Source organism: Geotrypetes seraphini, chromosome 18 (genome assembly GCF_902459505.1).
Source record: "Geotrypetes seraphini chromosome 18, aGeoSer1.1, whole genome shotgun sequence".
In the NCBI taxonomy this organism is placed as follows: Eukaryota; Metazoa; Chordata; class Amphibia; order Gymnophiona; family Dermophiidae; genus Geotrypetes; species Geotrypetes seraphini.
Window position 1 is genome coordinate 21,607,136 of NC_047101.1, and position 19,752 is coordinate 21,626,887.

The 19,752-nt window shown below is 42.6% G+C and overlaps 1 protein-coding gene across 3 annotated transcripts in view; it reads left to right on the plus strand.

Annotated features, from left to right (window-relative positions):
• The window catches only part of FAT2 (FAT atypical cadherin 2), a 168,009-nt gene that overhangs the window by 86,659 nt on the left and 61,598 nt on the right, over positions 1 to 19,752 (plus strand). For all 3 annotated transcript variants that reach the window (XM_033927534.1, XM_033927533.1, XM_033927535.1), the window contains 4 exons: positions 5,815 to 5,954; positions 8,764 to 9,039; positions 12,400 to 12,610; positions 15,315 to 19,358. In XM_033927534.1, coding sequence (XP_033783425.1) covers positions 5,815 to 5,954; positions 8,764 to 9,039; positions 12,400 to 12,610; positions 15,315 to 19,358 — 4,671 coding nt within the window. The remainder of the gene's footprint in view (positions 1 to 5,814; positions 5,955 to 8,763; positions 9,040 to 12,399; positions 12,611 to 15,314; positions 19,359 to 19,752) is intronic.

Consider the following 19,752-nt stretch of genomic DNA (forward strand, 5'->3'; position numbering starts at 1 on the left):
TAAACTATAACGATTTTTCTTGTAACAAGTTTGGGAGCAGAAATGTTTATATTAGTGCTTTATTGGCTTATCTTTATTTTTCTGTACAAGTGATACTTGAATTGTAAATTGAAAAATATAAATAAATAAATAAATAAATTAATGAATTAAAAAATAACTCTTCGTTCAACATCTCAGAATCTTCTTGTTCTACCATCTTTAAAATTGATTAACACGTTGCGCTCCAATAATTTTGCCGTCACTGCCCCTACTCTCTGGAATTCATTGCCTACTCATTTGCGCAATGAGTCCAATTTAAAACAATTTAAAACAAAACTAAAAACCTTCTTGTTCCAGGACGCCTTTGGATAACAACTGTCCTTTTAAGGACATCATTTAGATTCAATTGATCATTTTCCCCTAACCTATTGCGACTTTTCTTTCACGATTGTAGTTCTTCCCCACTCTCCTATTGTTTGAAATAAGTCCATATGTCTATCAATGTTTCGTTATGACGCTTGGTTTTTACCTAGCATCCCTTGTTTTAACATGTATTTAAATCATTTTAGAGTGTACACCGCTTAGAATACCGATTAAGCGGTTTGAAAAGATTTTTAATAAACTTGAAACTTGAAATCCCACACTGCTCCTCGTGACCTGGGCGACTCACTTAATCCTGCTTTACCCCAGGGACATTAGACAGAGTTTGAGCCCACCAGGACAGATGCGGAAAATGCTCTTGTCCTCACTGGTGCCTCTCCTCTTCTCCATGCCTCTCCTGATCCAGCACCCCCCACTGGCGGCTCAGGCTCCCATCTGGAGAGCCTTTGCGCAGACGTCGATGAGACGATGTCATGCATGCGTGCGGCATCATCACATCGACATCTGCACATGTCGCGGCCCGGAGTTTACTGTGCCGCCGAGTAAAAATGTTTGCGGTACACTGACTAAGACTATAATGGGTATATAAATACAATAAATGGTGACGGGTCTTAAGCGTGCGAGACAGACGCGCGCCGACAAACGAGCGCCGACAATTCAGCGCAGGACTTCATCGCGTCGAAGAAAAACCTTCTTTTAAAGGGCTCCAACGGGGGGGGGGGGGGGAACACCCCCACTCTACTTAATAGGGATCGTGCTGGCATTGGGGGGGGTGTAACCCCCTACATTATACTGAAAACTCAACTTTTTCCTTAAAAAACAGAGAAAAAGTTAAGTTTACAGTATAAGGTGGGGTTACAACCCCACCAAACCCCCCCCACCCCAACGCCAGCGGGATCACTATTAAGTAGAGTGTGTGGGGGGGGTCTCCACTGAGACCCCCCGTCGGAGGCCTTTAAAAGAAGGTTTTTCTTTGGCACAATGAAGTCCTGCGCTGAATTGTGAACGCTCATTTGTCGGCGCGCATCTGTCTTGCGCACTTAAGACTATGAACCCAATAAATAAATACAGATTTTATAAGTTAGGTGCACTGTTGTACAGTAGAATAGCTTAGGAGCCCAGTTGGTACTTCCATGTGTAAGTGTGCATTTACATTACATTACATTACATTACATTACATTAGGGATTTCTATTCCGCCTGTGCCTTGCGGTTCTAGGCGGATTACAATAAAGATGATATCTGGGCATTTCCAGTAGAATTACATTACAGGAGAAGTGTTAATTACAGGTAATAGTGAAGAATTACAGTACATTCAATATCACAGGAGATGTTACATAGCAACTGAGTCAATTTACAACTGGTGGAGAATAAGAATTACAATATGTTCTAGATTGCAAAAGATGTTACATGAGCTGAGTCAAGTTTCTTCGGATGGAGAGTAGCATCATTTGCCTATAAGTGGAGGTGTATTTATTGTTTTGATGATTGCATGATGTTGGTTAATTAATGTTGATGATATGGACAGTAGGGGTGTTTAGTTTGGGTTGGATAAAGAGATTCTAATTCCCAATGGAATTGGTTGGGAACTCATTAGGTGGCGGTTTAGATTGATGGGAGATATTTTTTGAACAGTAGTGTTTTTATTTCTTTTCGGAATTCTTTTATGTCTGTAATTTCGATCAGTAATTTTGAGATGTCGGAGTCAATATTAGCTGCCTGTGTTCCTAGTAGGTTGTCATAAAGTTTCTTACGTCGAGTACCATTGAGAGGAGGGTAGGTGAAAATGTTCTGTGTTCTCCTTCTTCTGGATAAGAGATAGTAGTGAAAACGGTTGTTTAGGTAGCTGGGTGCTGCGCCGTGGGTTACTTTGAATAGGAGACAGTAGAGTTTGAATTGTGTTCTTGCTTTTATTGGTAGCCAGTGAGATTCTATGTATGCTTTGGTAATGTGGTCGTATTTGCTGAGTGAGTATATGAGTCTGAGGGCTGTGTTCTGGACGGTCTGTAGTTTTTTTATTGTGTTGATTGGGCAAGGTAGGTAAAGGCTGTTGCAGTAGTCTACCATACTTAGCACGAGGGATTGGACAATGATCCTGAATTGGTCTTTATTAAAGAATTTTCTTATTTTTCTCAGATTTCGCATTGTGAAGAATTACAGATGTACAGTAACCCCCTTATTCATGAGCACCCATTTTTATGCTTCGCATGCAAAGTTGGGTGTCTAATTTATAGAATAAGGTCAGTTGCATGCATAACTTAATTTAATAACTGGCTGTTAATTGGAGTTAACAGACAATTATTAACTCAGATCAGGGCAGGATTAATTCATCGAGGGCCCCCTAGGCACCCAAGTACACTGGGCCCCCCTGCCCCGCCCCACCCCACCATGCGCCAGGGAAACAGGAAGCTGCGTTAGAGGGAAGCTTTGGGCAAGCAGCACCGCTTGCACAATTACAGTTCCCGTTGCCTTTTCTTACCCGCGTTGCTTGCTTGTCTTACTTTCCGTCGATGGGGGGAGGGCTGCATTGCCTATCGGGGGGGGGGGGGGCCCGCATAGCCGATCGATGCTGGAGGGGCCCATCGCCATTTGGAAAAAAACAATGTTGATGCCCTCCTGACCATTTCGGGCCCTAGGCACGTGCCTACTTGGCCTATTGGTTAATCCTGCCCTGCCTCAGATTAGTGTTAATTGGTGTTAATTCGCACCACATTAGCAGTTACCTCTGAAACTGATCTTAGTCAATATTCTGGAATCGGTACGTACAATTTCTGTCACATGCAACTTCTATGGGAGTGTGACCGAGGGCAGGTCAGGTGTATGGCTATGAGTTATAGGACTGATTCGATAAATGGCGCATATATCGGCTGGCGCCTAGAAAAATGGCACCAGCCTCGTGTCAGTCACACGTAGGCACTGTTTACAGAATCATGGTTAGCAGTGGCTAAAAATGAAACTTAGGTGCCTGAAATGAAGACCAGGGTTTTAAAGGCCTACATTTGAGGCACCTCAGTTTTTAGAGAAGTTTCAAGTTTATTTTTGATTTGATAAATCGCTTATTTAAATTTACTAAGCGAGATACAACTTTGGTAAAAAATATAAGCATACAGTTAACATAATATTTACATATTAAAATAATGGGTTAGACCAACAGAATTACAGACTAATGGATACATAAGGTTAAAAAAAAAGGGAAGAACTACAATTCAATAATTTTAGAATAGAGAAGAGAACCATAAAAGGAAAGAAGCGTTGGGGAAGGGGAAGTAAAAAGTAAGAAAGAGCTAAGATTAATTTTGAATTTAGTTTAAAGGTCATAAGCATCTTTAAAAAGAAAACTCTTTAAAATATTTTTAAAACGACTCAAATTATTTTCCTCTCTTATATACTGTGGTAAAGTATTCCATAGCTGTGGGGCCATTACGGAGAACATTTCATTTCGTTGAGTTTCAATAACTTTCAGGGAAGGAACTACTATGAGCTTTTGATTAGCAGATCGAAGAAGACGTGAGGGATAAGTAATTTATTAATAAACTAGCATTTTAGCCCGTTATATTGACAGGTGCTAGAATATATGTCTGTCTGTCTTTATTTCTGTCTCTCTTTCTGTCTTTCTCTCTCCCTGGCCCCCTTTGTCTGTCTTTCTGTGTCTCTCCCTGTCCCTGTGTCTTTCTTCTTTTCTTTCTGTCTCCCTTCCTCCCGCTGGTGCTAGAATATATGTCTTCTTTCTTTCTGTTTCTCTCCCTACCCCTGTCTTTTTCTTTCTGTCTCTCTTCCTCCCGCTGTCTGTCTTTCTGTCTCTCTCCCTGCCCCTGTCCCTGTGTCTTTCTTCCTATCTCCTTCCCTACTTCCCTGTGCAGCAGCCGCAGCATTCCCTCTCCCTCCATTTCCCTGTGCATCATCATTTTTTCCCTTAGTCTAGCTTCTCCTGCCCCTCCTACACTCAGTACTTTAAACTTCGGCCAGGCCTGTAGGTCAGGGGTTTCTCGAGCTGACCGCCACCCGCTGCTGGTGCCCCCGTGCTCGGCTGCTGCGGCCCGCCGGCAGCCGCCATGGCCTGCAGACACCGCCAGCCGCCGCGGTCTGCAGCTGCCGCCTCGGGGGGAAGACAGAAAGAGAGAGAGAGATTTGCGTGCATGCGCACTCCTACCTGCGGTGCCCTACAGCTCACAGAAAAGGGGAGCATGCAGGTGGGAGTGCGCATGCGCGGCTTAGGGTTCTAATATATTAGATTGAGGTTCGTTAGATGAGAGGGTTTTGAATACTAAGAGCAGAATTTTTAAAGTGATACGGTGGTTAACTGGGAGCCAATGAGATTTGATTAAAAAAGAATCACGTTTAGTGGAACCTAAGTCACACAATGCCCATAGAAATGCCCACTTAGGCATTAGGGCCAAAATTCTGTAACCAGCGCCTAATCTTAGGCACCTAGTTTGGAGGCGCCCAACTAAGTGCCTATCTAAATTGAATAACAAGCCCAATTAAGCTTTGTAATCAGCAATAATTGAAACTTAGGCACCTATCAAGAAAGAGCGATTGTGGAACAAGGCGCCTCTAAAGATTTAGGCGGCCTGTAAAAAAGTAGGCGCTATGCATGGCTTCGTGTTAGGCGCCTTGTTACAGAATCGCTGCTCTTAAACGTGCTTAAACGCTCGCACGGGCGCCTACCTTTTAGCTGTGCCTAGAGCTGGCCTATGTATTGGGCGCCTCCAAAATAGGTGATTCACTCAACAGCAGCCAACTGTACTTGAATTACGCTGTTAGGTGCCTATATAATAATAATAATTTTATTCTTATATACCGCCAAAAGCCATGAAAGTTTGAGGCGGTTTACAACAAGAAGCGCTGGACAATCAGCGAAGAGGTCACAGTTCAAAGTCGTGAATACAATCTTACATAATGGAAGACGTGGAAAGCTAAACAGATCTTAAGGCGCCTAACTTTTGGCCGCTTCTTATAGAATTTGCGCCTACGTGATGCTAAGTGCCCTGCGACAGGCTTCTATTTTTATAAATAGAATTGGATAGGCGTCTATCACCCAATTAAATTTATTTTACCAATTATTGAGGCTATTTAGGGTATTTTACCAATTATGTTAGGCGCCCTTTACAGAATCAGCCCCTATGTGCGCAAGCTACAGAATGCAAGAGGTTATGCGCCTAGCCTTGGCCTTGGTATAAGCGCTCATGCCTAAGGTTAAGTACGAAATCGTGAACTTATGCTAGTGTTCTGCAACGACAGTTCCATGCGGGACCGCTCACGCACAGCGCGCATCATCCTGTCACCTAAATTTCAGTGCCCTTGACTGAATTTACCCTTCAGCGCTAATATTCTGAACAGTTTTGCAAAGAAGGGGCAGGTGAATGTGGGCGCCCAGTTACAGAATTGCCCTTCGTATGTTCCGTGTGCAACTGAGGTGAGAACCCGGCGTGACCTTGTTGAACTTTTACCTCTAGGCGGCGATGATGATCTGGATTTCGATGTCGATAAGAGCACTGGTGGGATGGTCATTGCCAGAGCCCTAAATGCAAGCAAAAGGTCAAACTACAACCTGACTGTACAGGTCACCGATGGATCAAGTATCCTCAGAACCCAGGTACGTATTTACCTGTCTAATGGCAAATTTAGGAAAATTATCACTGCTGTAAGAAGGAGGAGCTGCAACCCAAGCTGAGGTTGATATTTCCTTCCATTTTTGTGGTGGTAGAGAGAATATTGTAAGGATGTGCATTGAAATCACATGGGAAAGGGGGTACCCAGAGAACCCAGACACTCCTTAATATATGGCCCACTATAGTTCAACAATAAGCAGCTCTCTGCTAGACTATTTCAGCTATCCATCCTTAGTTGAGAAGAGTGTGTACTCTTTCCCAATCATGCATGCACGCACACTCTATTCACATGGTGGCCCGTCAAATGCGCACACGACAGTTGCACCCTGACAATTGTGTGCATATCAAATGCATCCCCCAACAATTGCGCTCCATACTGCCCCGATCACAATCCACAGCGGATACTATTTTGTCTTTTTGAGGGTTACCCCCTCCCCCTCAACTACACTTAAAAGATGCACTTGGTATCTAGTATTAGGGTAAGATTTAGATGATGATTATGGGAACCCTTTACATAAGTGGATATCTGGAAGGCCCTAATTTGCTCAGACTCCTCAGGCCCCGGCCCCGTCACATTCATGCCCGTCACATGCATGCAGGTACGAATGTGATGTCATTGCATGGCATCTGTGCATGCTCGTAGGTCCTCCAGATGTGGCCCAGAATCGGGGAAGGAGAAAAGATGAGGTTGGTGTGGGGGGCAGGGCTGGGGTGGAATGGAATGGAGTGGAGCCACATGTCCTCTTATTTTTTAAGAACAAATGTGGCTGGGAAGTTTCTCTTACAAGTGTTTAGATTACTAAATTGCCGAGTTGGTATAGTCTAGTAACATTTCAGGTCATCCAATAATTTTATATGTAAGCGGAGATGATGTCAACATTCATGCATTCCGCTGTTAATTAGTGGTGTATTTATTAAGCAGATATTCATATAAAATATTTCACAATCTGGTCCGCTAGCAGAAGTCACTAATTGTGCTCTGAGAACCTCTGTTAAATAGAGACCATACGTTGAGCTAGAGAGCCCACCACTAGAACTGCTTGTTTCTCAATCAGTGCACAGAAGTGCTTCTTTTAAAGTGCTGCTAATTTTGTTATTGCACACAGTGGTTTAAAACTTAAATGATATGAATAAGACTTAACTTGGTGTAGACTTTTGAAGTAGTTTGTGAACCTTAGACCTGTTCACAACCTACTTCAAAAGTCTACACCAAGTTATGACTGGGAGGGGACTTGATCGAAACGTTCAAAATAGTGAAGGGAATAGACTTAGTAGATAAAGACAGACTGTTCACCCTCTCCAAGGTAGGGAGAATGAGAGGGCACTCTCTAAAGTTGAAAGGGGATAGATTCCGTACAAACGTAAGGAAGTTCTTCCTCACCCAGAGAGTGGTGAAAGACTGGAACGCTCTTCTGGAGGCTGTTATAGGGGAAAACACCCTCTAGGGTTTCAAGCCAAAGTTGGACAAGTTCCTGCTAAACTGGAACGTACGCAGGTGAGGCTGGACTCATTTAGAGTACTGGTCTTTGACCTGAGGACCGCCACGTGAGTGGACTGCTGGGCACGATAGACCACCGGTCTGACCCAGCAGCGGCAATTCTTATGTTCTTACATTCTTATGCAATAACAAAATTAGCAGCATTATAAAAGAAGCACTTCTGTGGAAGTGGTGGGCCCCCGACACTACCAACCGCCCCCCCCCCCGACATTACCGATCTCCCTCCCACCCGACACTACCGATCGCTGGCAAGAGGGATTGGGCACCCTCCTGCCAGCGATCGATATTGTCGGGGGGGGCATCTTCTGGCAGGAGGGTTTGGGCACCCTCCTGCCAGCAATTGGTAGTGTCGGGGTGGGGCGGTTGGTAGTGTCGGGGGGGGGGCATCTTCTGGCAGGAGGGTTTGGGCACCTTCCTGCCAGCGATCGGACAGGGGGCCGCGGCCCGCTATACTTATAGCGGCAGAGAGATCCCTTGCCGCAATAAGTGTAGCGGGCCATGTCTAATCTAACCCGATTCTCTAACCAGCGTCTGTAACATGGACAACGGTTACAGAATCGGGATTTGGTGTAGGCCGATTCTGAATAGGACATCTCTTTTGGGCGTCCTATACAGAATCAGGGCCTCAATGTCCTAAACTCTTCTCCTGGTAGTCACTTTGTTAACATTAATCATCCATCAGGAACTCGCGATTTGTTGTTCCTATAGCTTCCATTTCATTGTCTTTGGGATGAATGCACTATTATTCTCATGTTCCTCTAGTTCACTTCCAGAAAGGAAATGAAAACATACGAGTTGGAAACTCACCAACATCCCGTATCATTTCCTGGAATCCCATTTTTAGTTCACATTGGCAAACTGGTCAATTTCATAGACGGACGCTGAGCCAGGTAACCTCTTATGAGATGTTGTGATATAGTTTCTCTTAGCATAAGTGACATAAGCAGATTGTGGTTTTTGTATAAAAGAAGAAACTGGTTATGCTTAAAATAGGAGATTTTACACACATCGGTGTCCTGCGGCCCTATTGATAACTAAACAAGTATTGGGAGACTTGGAGGGGTGCCCTGTACTGTGTTGTATGTCTGTCATTTATCATTTGTACGACAAGAGATATTGGTTAACTCAGAAAATCTAGAGCAAGAAAAGAGTAATTATAAGAGTGGGAACAGCGGATTGCAACATTGTGAAAAATAATACTCGTATAAATGATAAAAATAAATGAAAATGTGGGTGGGAGATGGGAGCATGGAAAATGATTATAACAATGGAGTATTGTTTGTATTCTTTTTCAGGCCTATATCCATGTAATCAACGTTAACCAGCATCGCCCCCAGTTCCTAGAAAAGCACTACGAAGTGACAATCCCTGAGGATGCAACTCCTGGAACAGAGGTAGTCCAAGTTAGTGCAACAGACCAAGACAGTGGAAACAGATTGATTTATACTGTTCAAAGCAGCTTCGATCCTAGAAGCATGAATCTCTTCCACATGGATCCAAACAGAGGGATTCTTTCGATCCTGGAAACACTGGATTATGAATCCATGCCATTTCATACTTTCACAGTGATGGTAAGTTTTATGCCCTAGTGGCAGATGTACTTAAATGTATTTACTACTCCAATTAATGTGCACATATTATTACGATGATAGCCTTGGTTCTACATATGCATAGAGAAGTCCATAGGCCATTATTGAGATGGCTTGGAGTAATCCACTGCTTATTCCTAGGATAAGCAGCATAAAATCAGTTTTACTACTTGGGATCTAGAAAGGTACTTGGGGCCTGGGTTGACCAATGTTTAATACATGATACTAGGCTTGATGGACCTTCGGTCTGTCCCAGTACGGCAATTCTTATGTTCTTATGTGAGCTAAGTATAGGACAATCAAGGCATTGTGACATCACTGATGAGCTTGGCTCTTAAGCATTGGTAGAATGAGGCATTATGACATCACAGTCTCAGCTCTGGAATGTTGTTACTATTTGGGTTTCTGTCTGGTACTTGGGACCTGGGTTGGCCACTCTTGGGAACAGGATGCTGGGCTTAATGGACCTTCGGTCTGTTCTAGTACGGGAATTCTTATGTTCTTATTTGAGCCAAGTATAGAACAATCAAGGCATTGTGACATCACTGATGAGGTTGGCTCTTAGGAATTGGTGGAATGAGGCTTTATGACCTCACAATCTGAGCTCTGGAATGTTGCTACTATTTAGGTTTCTGCCAGGTACTTGGAACCTGGGTTGGCCACTGTTGAAAACAGGATATTGGGCTTGATGGACTTGTCTGTCCTAGTATGGCACACTATTCCCTGCCTTTCTGAGGTGCTTGCAGTCTGCCTCTCAGACTTTAAAGGCCTCTGTCTTTCCCTAGGAATGGGCACGTGTTTAGCACAGGTAGGTCAAGCAGCAGTGTTTATGGACGTGACAGGGTCTTGCCTGTCACAGTATTCTATAAAGTGGTGACATAAATTCTAATGTGTGGATCTCAAAAGGGGATGTGGCCATGGGCGAGTCATGGGCATTCCTAAAAACTATGCACACTGTTATAGAATACACCCAATCTGGGCATAATTTAGGCATGGGTATTTACACCAGGTTAAATATAGGATCTGGCCCTAGGTGTTTAAAAGGTTAATGCATGTTAAAAAAAATCATTAATGCATAGTTAAATACTATTAATACGCATTAAATCCTGCATTAAACACCTGTTGTGGCATTTCTAGGACAGTTCTATAAAGTAGTTGCCCAATATTTGGTGCTATGTAGCTGACCAGGAATAGCTTCTGGCTGGCTAAATAGAGCTAAGCCAGGTAACTGCTAATATTCAGCAAGGGATAGCTGGCTATCTTTCTCACCAGTATTAAATAGTAGGTCTACTGTATGTTTGGCCGCTATGACTTGGGTTGCAAGTGCTGCCCCATTTCAGTTGAATGCTTAACTTCACTTAAAACAAGACTCCTTCAGGAAACAGATGAAAGCCTGGCTCTTGTCCCAAGCCTTTAATGGAGAAAGCAACTAAATAGCTCATCACACACACACTGGCTGCACATGCGGGTCTAGGACGATTCATCGCAGTCACTTCATCACGGTCGTTTCAGCGCTGAGCTGTCCCATGAAACATCTACTACAAAGAATCCTCCCACTAAATATGTTGACCCTCCCCTCTCCTCCTGGATCACATGGATTCAGTGTCTGGGGAATGCACCCCAAACCCTCCCCCCCAAAAAAATTCTTCCCTCTGCCCCCCCTGATCAGAGAGTAACTGGCCAGTAGTTCCACCGCAATGGTAGAGAAGAACACCTCCCAAAAAAAGATGTCCCAGGAGACGTTGACAGGCATGAGTCTAGTCCACTGAAAGTTACAAATCTAGTGCACCTCCAGACAGTGGTACTGTGGAGTGATGTCTCCTGCCACGTCATTGATCTCTTACCAGCCCAACTTTGCACCTGAATCAGGAGGCTTGCCGACTGGAGTGTTTACATTCTTGCCTCCCTTCATAGGGACGATTCATGATGTCCCGTGATGAAACAGCCGCAATGAATCGTCCCATTCCAGCACATGCCGTAGCAGAACTCGCTTATCCATTCTTATCCTAGCTGAGATCATTTTCATACATCCTTCTGACTCCTCGTACAACTTTCTTCAAGTTGATCCTTAAACGAATGTTAGGAAGTTCTTCTTTACCCAACGTGTGGTGGACACCTGGAATGCACTTCCAGAGGGCGTAATAGGGCAGAGTACGGTACTGGGGTTCAAGAAAGGATTGGACAATTTCCTGCTGGAAAAGGGGATAGAGGGGTACAGATAGAGGATTACTGCACAGGTCCTGGACCTGTTGGGCCGCCGCGTGAGCGGACTGCTGGGCGCGATGGACCTCAGGTCTGACCCAGCGGAGGCATTGCTTATGTTCTTATTCTCTAACTCCTGTTCCTCTCTTATTTGTCTGTATTTTCTTCCTCCTTACATCCTATGCTGTCTACTTAGATGTTTTAATATGTATTATGTTGACATTGTAAGAAGCATACTATGCCACAATGTACTGGTATATTGTTATTTAAATATTTTTGCTGCTGTAATTGTATATTACCTATGTCTGGGATCTATTTGCTTTATACAGCTTTTCAGTGAATTTCCTCAAAAAGGCAATAAATAAATCCCAATAAACAAATACAGTACATAAATAATTCTAGTCAATGCGTATTACTTGTATTTACTGAGCAAAGCAGGTTTGTAATCCAACATAATTGTAGAAAAAAAAAAGATAAATTTGAAAATAAAAAGTCATGATAATTCTTCATACTCGTATTATAATATTTGACATACACGAACTCATGTTACATTGACTTACATTTCAATATCACCTCATTTGAGCAATTCTGACTCTTCGTTGCTTCCCATGGTGCCAGTTGAGGCTTATTTAAGTAATGGCCATTCCTGAATGTTGTGGTGTATAACCTAATCTTAATGATAAAATTCTATGTATACGTTTGTTGTCGTTTATATTATAATTTTGATTATAAAACTCTTTGCACCCATTTTGATCTGCAGAGATCAATTACTGTATTGTACTGAACAGATCCCACACAAAAGACTGAAGGGGAACTGCGATTTCCACCAGGGTGACAAGTATACTTTAACTGCCTTACACCTGCCTCTTAACTCTGCTAACTGATGCTTAGATACAAAGCAGAAAGGGAACGGGATTTGTGCACTGCCTTTTTGTGGTTATACATTCAAAGCGGTTTACATATATATAGGTTCTTATTTTGTACCTGGGGCAATGGAGGATTTGCCCAGGGTCACAAAAGCAGTCTTCAGACACGGTCTGCAGAAGAGGAACTTAGTCACAAACCTCATTTAACCTTTTCAAATTACTGATGTCGGGGTCGCTAATGTCATTTCCTTTTAATCTGCTGTTGTGCCCCCAGGTGCGTGACCAGGAAGTGCCCATTAAACGAAGCTTTGTGAGAGTTATAATCCACGTGGAGGATAGAAATGATAACCCGCCTCGGTTCGGCAGCTGGCAGTATACAGGAGATATCCTCAGCTCCGCAGCAATTGGCAGTGAAGTCCTACAAGTCAAAGCTTTTGATAAGGATCACGGAACCAATGCAGACATCTTTTATTCCATTTCTGCTGGTAAGGGGCATCATATACCATGAAAGCACTACCTGAGTAATGAAATGCAGTTAAAGTTGGTGAGTGAAGGGAAGCCTTCATCTGAAACGCCGTACCAGCTTTCTGATTGGAGTAAGTATTTTGGGTTCAAAAAAATCTGCGCCAACTAGAACGGCACTTAGCGCAAGTGCGTGGCATAACTTTTAGGTGTACCCATGTAGGCCAAGGAAAACCAGGCCTAAATACCTGCGACTCACTTGTGTGCACTTCAGGTGCATTCTATAACAAGGCGTATAAATTTTAGGAACATCTATGGTATGTCCATACCCCCTCTTCAGAATTGCGGGCTAGAACTGGTGCGTAACTTAGTGCCAATTAGCACCAATTATCAGCACCGGATAGGCTTGTTAAACAATTACATTGTGCATAACTTAAGAAACCATATACACTATTCTATAGGAGCATACCCTTTATAGAATAGTATTTAGGATGGATCCAGGACCTAACTTATGGGCATCTGTGGATACAAATGTTCTGGAGATAATTTATTAAACATTGACATATAAAACATTGGACTGAAGTAGCATTTTTTTTTTTTTTTGCTACTTCAGCTTGTCTGCGGTGTTCTTTGCTCACAGGTTTAAAGACAATAGACTGTTTTCAGTCCAATTCTTTATATGCGAGTTTGCAAACCATTGGACCCCTGAGGAAGGCGTGTTCGCCGAAACACGAACTGTGTAGGGTCCGGTTGGATTTTTATCACAGTATTTTTTATCATTGTTCTTTTTTAATTGAATTTTCATGGTTTTATATGTCAGTGCTTAATAAATAAAGACATTTAGCTTCTTATTTTTCTAAAGTAAGCATTTCTAGAAGAACATCACTTAGCTTATTGGTGAAGGAAGCACTAATCACCAATAAACTAAGTGATGTTCTTCTAGAAATACTTACTTTAGAAAAATAAGAAGCTAAAAGTTTAAAACACTATATTTAAATTAAATTTAAATTAAATTTTCTGAGAGCCAGATTGGACTAATATTACTAAATAAAGACTTATTAAAGATTGGACTTATGAAGAGTTTAGCAACCGGTAGCAAAGTGCCCAGATGCAGTCCGAAGGTCCATACTGTGGCCGGGCCAGTCCCCGAGTAGGTGGGAAAACCCAGCTTGGACCACAGGTAAGATTTTAAGGGTGCCTTTTGTATGGTTGGTTGAAGGAAAACCCGGACACTGGACTTTCCACAGACTTCACCGGGTTTATTAATAAACCTTTCACGAACTAAACATTTGTCCAGTAAGCAAAAGCCTCAATTCTGTAGTTCCTTTTATAAAAGTCCAGGGCACGCTGTATGTGCCTCGGCCAGAGACTGGCCCATCTTTGTCAACAAAAATAAAGTCCTTCCAAGAAAACAAAATGCTTCTGCAGTTTCTTCACTGTCCCTGTATTGTCCTCACCCAGGACTAAGGGCTTCTCCTATTCACAGTTCATTGCCCCCAGCTGAGCACAGCCGGTGTCAGCCAGCTTTTCCACTATCTTTTCATAAACAAAAAAAAACATTTTTGGCTTTTAATATTTTCCTCTTTATCACTCTGTCCACTTTTAAAGGACGCTCACAACCCAGATTATGGGCAGTGCGGGGCAAGCCTCCCTGTTACCTCAGGTCTTCAGACCCACCCGATCATGCCCCTGGCATCCTAAACTTGATTTCTCAGGGCAACTGGGATAAATGAGGTGCTGAGAAATACTTCTTTTTTTTTTCCTAATTAGGCACTGCTGCCATAACATTTGACTGGAGCCTGCCTTCTGCTCAGGTCTCAGTGTCCATGTCTTCTCCAAACACACATTCTTCTGTATCTCCCTCACTAAGCATTTCCAAGGCTGGGTCCAAGGTACTGGGGCTCTTCCCAAAGTCATGCACTTCTGTCTGTTTCGCCTATCCCCCTCTATGAATGCCTGGCAGCCTTCCCCATTCGTTTTCTGCCTCAGGATCACCCTCTAGCCTCTCACCCCAGGATGTATTGGGAAAGTTAGTGTACCTCCCTGGAGTTAATCTTTCTTCCCTGGTGGGCTGGCGGCCTGCAGACTCCTTGGCTGGCCTCTAGGAGAAGTGTAGTAGCTGCTATCTTGGTGTGCTGCTGGGTTTCTCCAATCAGGAACAGCTGAGACTCCCTGATTACTCTGCAATCTGCCTATTTGAGGTTTCCTTGACTGCACATGGATTCCTAGGCTACGCATCGCTAGGTCTTGATTAGGTGATCTGTACAGAATCTGGCCCTAAATGCCTATCTGAGTGCATAAAACACAGTCCTATGCTCTTATAGTTTATAAAATTACTAGATTTAGGCGGTATATAAATTTTAAAAAAATAAAATAAATACTTCCATGTATCATGGGGATAGTGTGGCGCAGTGGTTAAAGCTACAGCCTCAGCACCCTGAGGTTATTGGTTCAAATCCCATGCTGCTCCTTGTGACCTTGGGCAAGCCACTTAATCCCCCCATTGTCCTGGGTGCATTAGAGAGATTGTGAGCCCAACGGAACAGACAAGGAAAAAATTTATGTAAACCATTCTGAGCTCCCTTGGGAGAACGGTATAGAAAATTGAATAAATAAATAGTAATTTAAAAGTGTCAAAAGCAATTTGTAAAAACTGTCAAGTAAGTTGCAATGTCTGCTAGTTTTACTTAATTTATTGTAATTTGCTTTTTTTTTTTATCTTTACAGGAAATGGGGAAGATTTTTTTAGTATTGACCCCCTTTCTGGTATCATTACACTTGCCAAAAAACTGGACCACATTAAGCAGGAATATTACGCTCTCACTGTGAGTGCCACAAACCAGCCATCTCCTCAACTCAGTGACTCCACCACTGCCCACATTAAAGTTAAACTTTCAGAAAGTGAGTCTCCCAAATTCTCAGCTGTGGAGTATTTTGCAGAGGTCAGTGAATCAAGTTCCATTGGCTCATTTGTTATCCTGGTTTCAGCCAGAAGCTCATCAGCACTCATTTACGAAATTAGAGAAGGAAACCAAGATGGAGCATTTGCTATCAACTCTTTTTCTGGTCTGATTTCTACACTGAAAAATTTAGATTTTGAGAAAGTCTCATCTTACCGGCTGAAAGTTCGGGCTACTAATATGCTGGGGATGCTGACAGATGTAACAGTGTTCATTTATCTTATTGATGAGAATGATAACGCACCAACATTTCTTAAGTCTGCCTACGTTGGATACATCAATGAGTCTTCTCGAAAAAAAGGCATGGTTGTGAATGAAAACCATGCACCATTGGTTGTACAAGCTACAGATGCAGATAAAGATTCTAATGCATTACTGGTCTATGAAATTCTAGAACCTGAGATTCTGAAATATTTTAAAATGGACTCCAGCATGGGGACCCTCACTACCACTGCTGAACTTGATTATGAATTAACCCCAGTCTTCCACTTCAGTGTACATGTCCATGATAGTGGCACTCCAAGTTTGTTTGCATCCAAACCTGCCAGTGTTACCATTTATGTGAAAGATGTAAATGATTCTCCTCCAGTATTCCTACAGAACACTTATGAGGTTACCATTTGGCTACCTTCCCAAAGCATGACGATTCTTACAGTGCAAGCAAAAGATCCAGATTCTTCTGAGGTGACATATAGCATTGTAGAGGGTAATCTTGAGGGTGTGTTTTCCATTCATCCATCCACTGGTCTTATCTCATTAATTAATGCTACCCTTCTGAGGGCATATCATGAACTTATAGTCAGAGCAACTGATGGTTTATACAAAAGCACTGCATTAGTTAAAATAAATGTCATGGAGGTACAAGAAACAATGTTACGTTTTGACCAAACTTTGTACACAGCAAAGGTGACGGAGAATACGACGGTTATTAAGAATGTAATTGTTCTTGGAGTTTTAGGGTATCAGCTCAATGAGCCATTGTTCTATTCCATTCTGAATGATGAGGAAATGTTTCGCATGATCTCATCTTCTGGAGTACTGCAGACCACGGGTGTAGAATTTGACCGTGAAGAAAAAGATTTATATGAGATTGCCGTTCAAGTGAAGGACAATAGGAACCCACCAAGAGTAGCTCAAAGTAAAGTCAAAATATATGTGGAAGACATCAATGACAATCCACCGGTATTTGAGAGCTTGCCGTATTATGCATCAGTCCAGGAAGATGCAGAACCTGGGGATGTCATGTTTCAAGTGTCTGCCACTGACAGAGACATTGGAAATTATGCTGCTATAACATTCTCATTTGCAGAGGACTACACATATTTCTGGATTGACTCCCGTCTAGGAGACATCTCGATCAAAAAAACACTTGATCATGAGACTTTAAACAAATATTTTCTGAAAGTTATTGCTCAAGATGGTGGCGTACCTCCACTGAGTACTGAAGAGCAGGTATTAATTACTTTGAGAAATAAATCGAGTCCCATATTCCAAAGTCTGTACTATGTAATTAAGGTGCCAGAAAATATTCCTGTCTATACATCCATTCTTCACATTCAGGCTCATAGTCCCCACGGATTACGTGTGATTTACAACCTTGTAGAAGAAGAGTCACTCAAAATGTTCAACATTGACTTTAAGACTGGTGTGCTTAGCGTTGTTGGCCAATTAGACTATGAATCCAAGATAACACATACTCTTACTGTCAGAGCTACAGACACAGCATTGGGGTCTTTTTCAGATGCTGTAATTGAAGTGAGAGTTGACGATATTAATGATAATTCTCCAGTGTTTTCCCAGTTAGTATATACGGCAGTTGTCCTAGAGGGTTTGCCAGCCCACACTGCTGTGGTTCAAGTCTTTGTTACGGATGAAGATTCCGGACGTAATAAAATGATTTCATACAGTATCTTGGATAAGGGTTCGGAAGGTAGCTCAAAATGTTTTCATATTGACTCAAGTACTGGGGAAATATCAACCGCACAAGAGCTGGATTATGAAAAGAGGAACCAGTTCCACATTAAACTCAGAGCGGTTGATAATGGAATACCTCCTTTGGCTAGTGAAGCACTAGTCATCGTTAATGTTTCAGACATTAATGACAACCCCCCTGAGTTCAGGCAGTCCCAGTATGAAGCCAGTGTAAATGAACTGGCCTCCTGTGGCTATGTTGTAATCAAAGTACAGGCTCTTGATTCAGATAGTGCAGACATTACCAAGCTGAACTACTTGATACTATCAGGTAATAACAACAGGCATTTTAACATCAACACGACTTCTGGAATTATCTCAGTATCCAGACTGTGTAGGAATAATTTATCTCCTTCATACAATCTCAGAGTCTCTGTTTCAGATGGGGTTTATAAGACGGATGTGCCTGTTTACATAAATACCACATATACCAATAAATATAGCCCAAATTTCCAACAACACATGTTTGAAGTCGAACTAGCTGAAAATGCTGAACGAGGGACCAAAGTGATACATGTTTTGGCTTTTGATCCAGATGATGGTCCATACGGTATGATTGATTACACAATAATAAACAAGTTAGCTTATGAAACATTTTCCATAAATGACGCAGGGCATATTGCTACCCTGAAGAAGCTAGATCGGGAAAACTCAACAGAAAGAGTAATTGAAATTAAAGTTATGGCAAGGGATGGGGGTGGAAAAGTAGCTTTCTGCACGGTAAAGATTATCCTAACCGATGAGAATGACAATCCGCCACAGTTTACAGCATCTGAGTATACGGTATCTGTTCATTCTAATATCAGTAAAGGGTCTCCCATTATTCAACCACTGGCCTATGATGCTGATGAAGGAATAAATGCAGATGTGAGCTACTCAGTTGACAATATCCCAGAACAGCTGATTGAAATCAGCCCTTCTACAGGGATAGTCAGAGTGAAGGAAAGTCTAGCTGGATTAGAAAATAAAGTGTTTACCTTTAAAGTCAAAGCACAGGATAGTGGGCCACCCTTTTGGAATTCCTCAATCCCTGTGCATTTTCAAGTAGTACCAACAGAAGTGTCACTGCCAAAATTTTCAGAGCCCTTGTATACATTTTCAATATCTGAAGATCTCCCAGCAGGGTCTGAAGTAGGACTGGTTACAGCTGTTGCAGAGGAACCTGTTACATACAGTGTGGTAGAAGGAACTACAGCTGAGAGCAATAAAGATGGAGTTTTCACATTGGATAAACAAACGGGAGTTCTGAAGGTTGCAAAAACTATAGATCATGAGAGAACTAAATGGTACCAAATTGGTGCATTAGCGAAATGCTCTCACTCTGACACTGAGCTGGTTTCTTTAGGTTCAGTGAGCATCCAAGTGAAAGATGTCAACGATAACTGGCCCGTTTTTGAGGCAAATCCTTATAAGGCTTTCCTTGTGGAGAACATGCCTGCAGGAACTACAGTTATTCAGGTTACTGCAAATGACCAAGATACGGGGAGTGATGGGCACGTGACTTACAGCCTAGAAACCAAACCTGCTCTTCACGGGCTCTTTGCCGTTGATAAAGAGAACGGGTGGATCACGACATTAAAAGAACTTGACTGTGAGACGGCAGAAACCTACAGATTTAAAGTGATGGCTACAGACCACGGCAAAAAGGTCCAGCTGACCTCTCAAACACTGGTTGAAGTGACCATTATTGACGAGAATGATAACCCTCCACGATTCACCTCAGACCTTTACAAAGGTTCAGTTATAGAGAACAGCCACCCAGGAGAATTCATTGTCACGCTCAGAACAACAGATGCTGATTCGTCAGAGCAAAACAGGAGAGCTACATGTTCCATCACCGGTAAGATTTATAAACATTTTCTCTCTGTATCAAATATAAACAAAATGGTGTGTTGATGCACTTATTTTTAGGAATGGGCGGCCAGAAAATGATTGTATCTTATTTTCCTGGTTTTTTTAATGATCTAGAACAGTGTTCTTCAACGACCGATCCATGGACCAGTGCCGGTCTACAGAAATTTCCTGCCAGTCCACAGGGCCAGCACGTGAATCAGGCCCAACACAGTGTTCTTCAACCGCCGGTCCACGATGCGATCAATGCGGCGTGATCTTCGAGCCAGCTCCCTCTTCCTAACTGATTCAGTGCACAAAGCCACGGGTAGTGGCTCCTATGTGCGTCCTGCGCCTGAACCGGAAGCCTTCTCTCTGACATTGCAATGTCAGAGGGAAGGCTT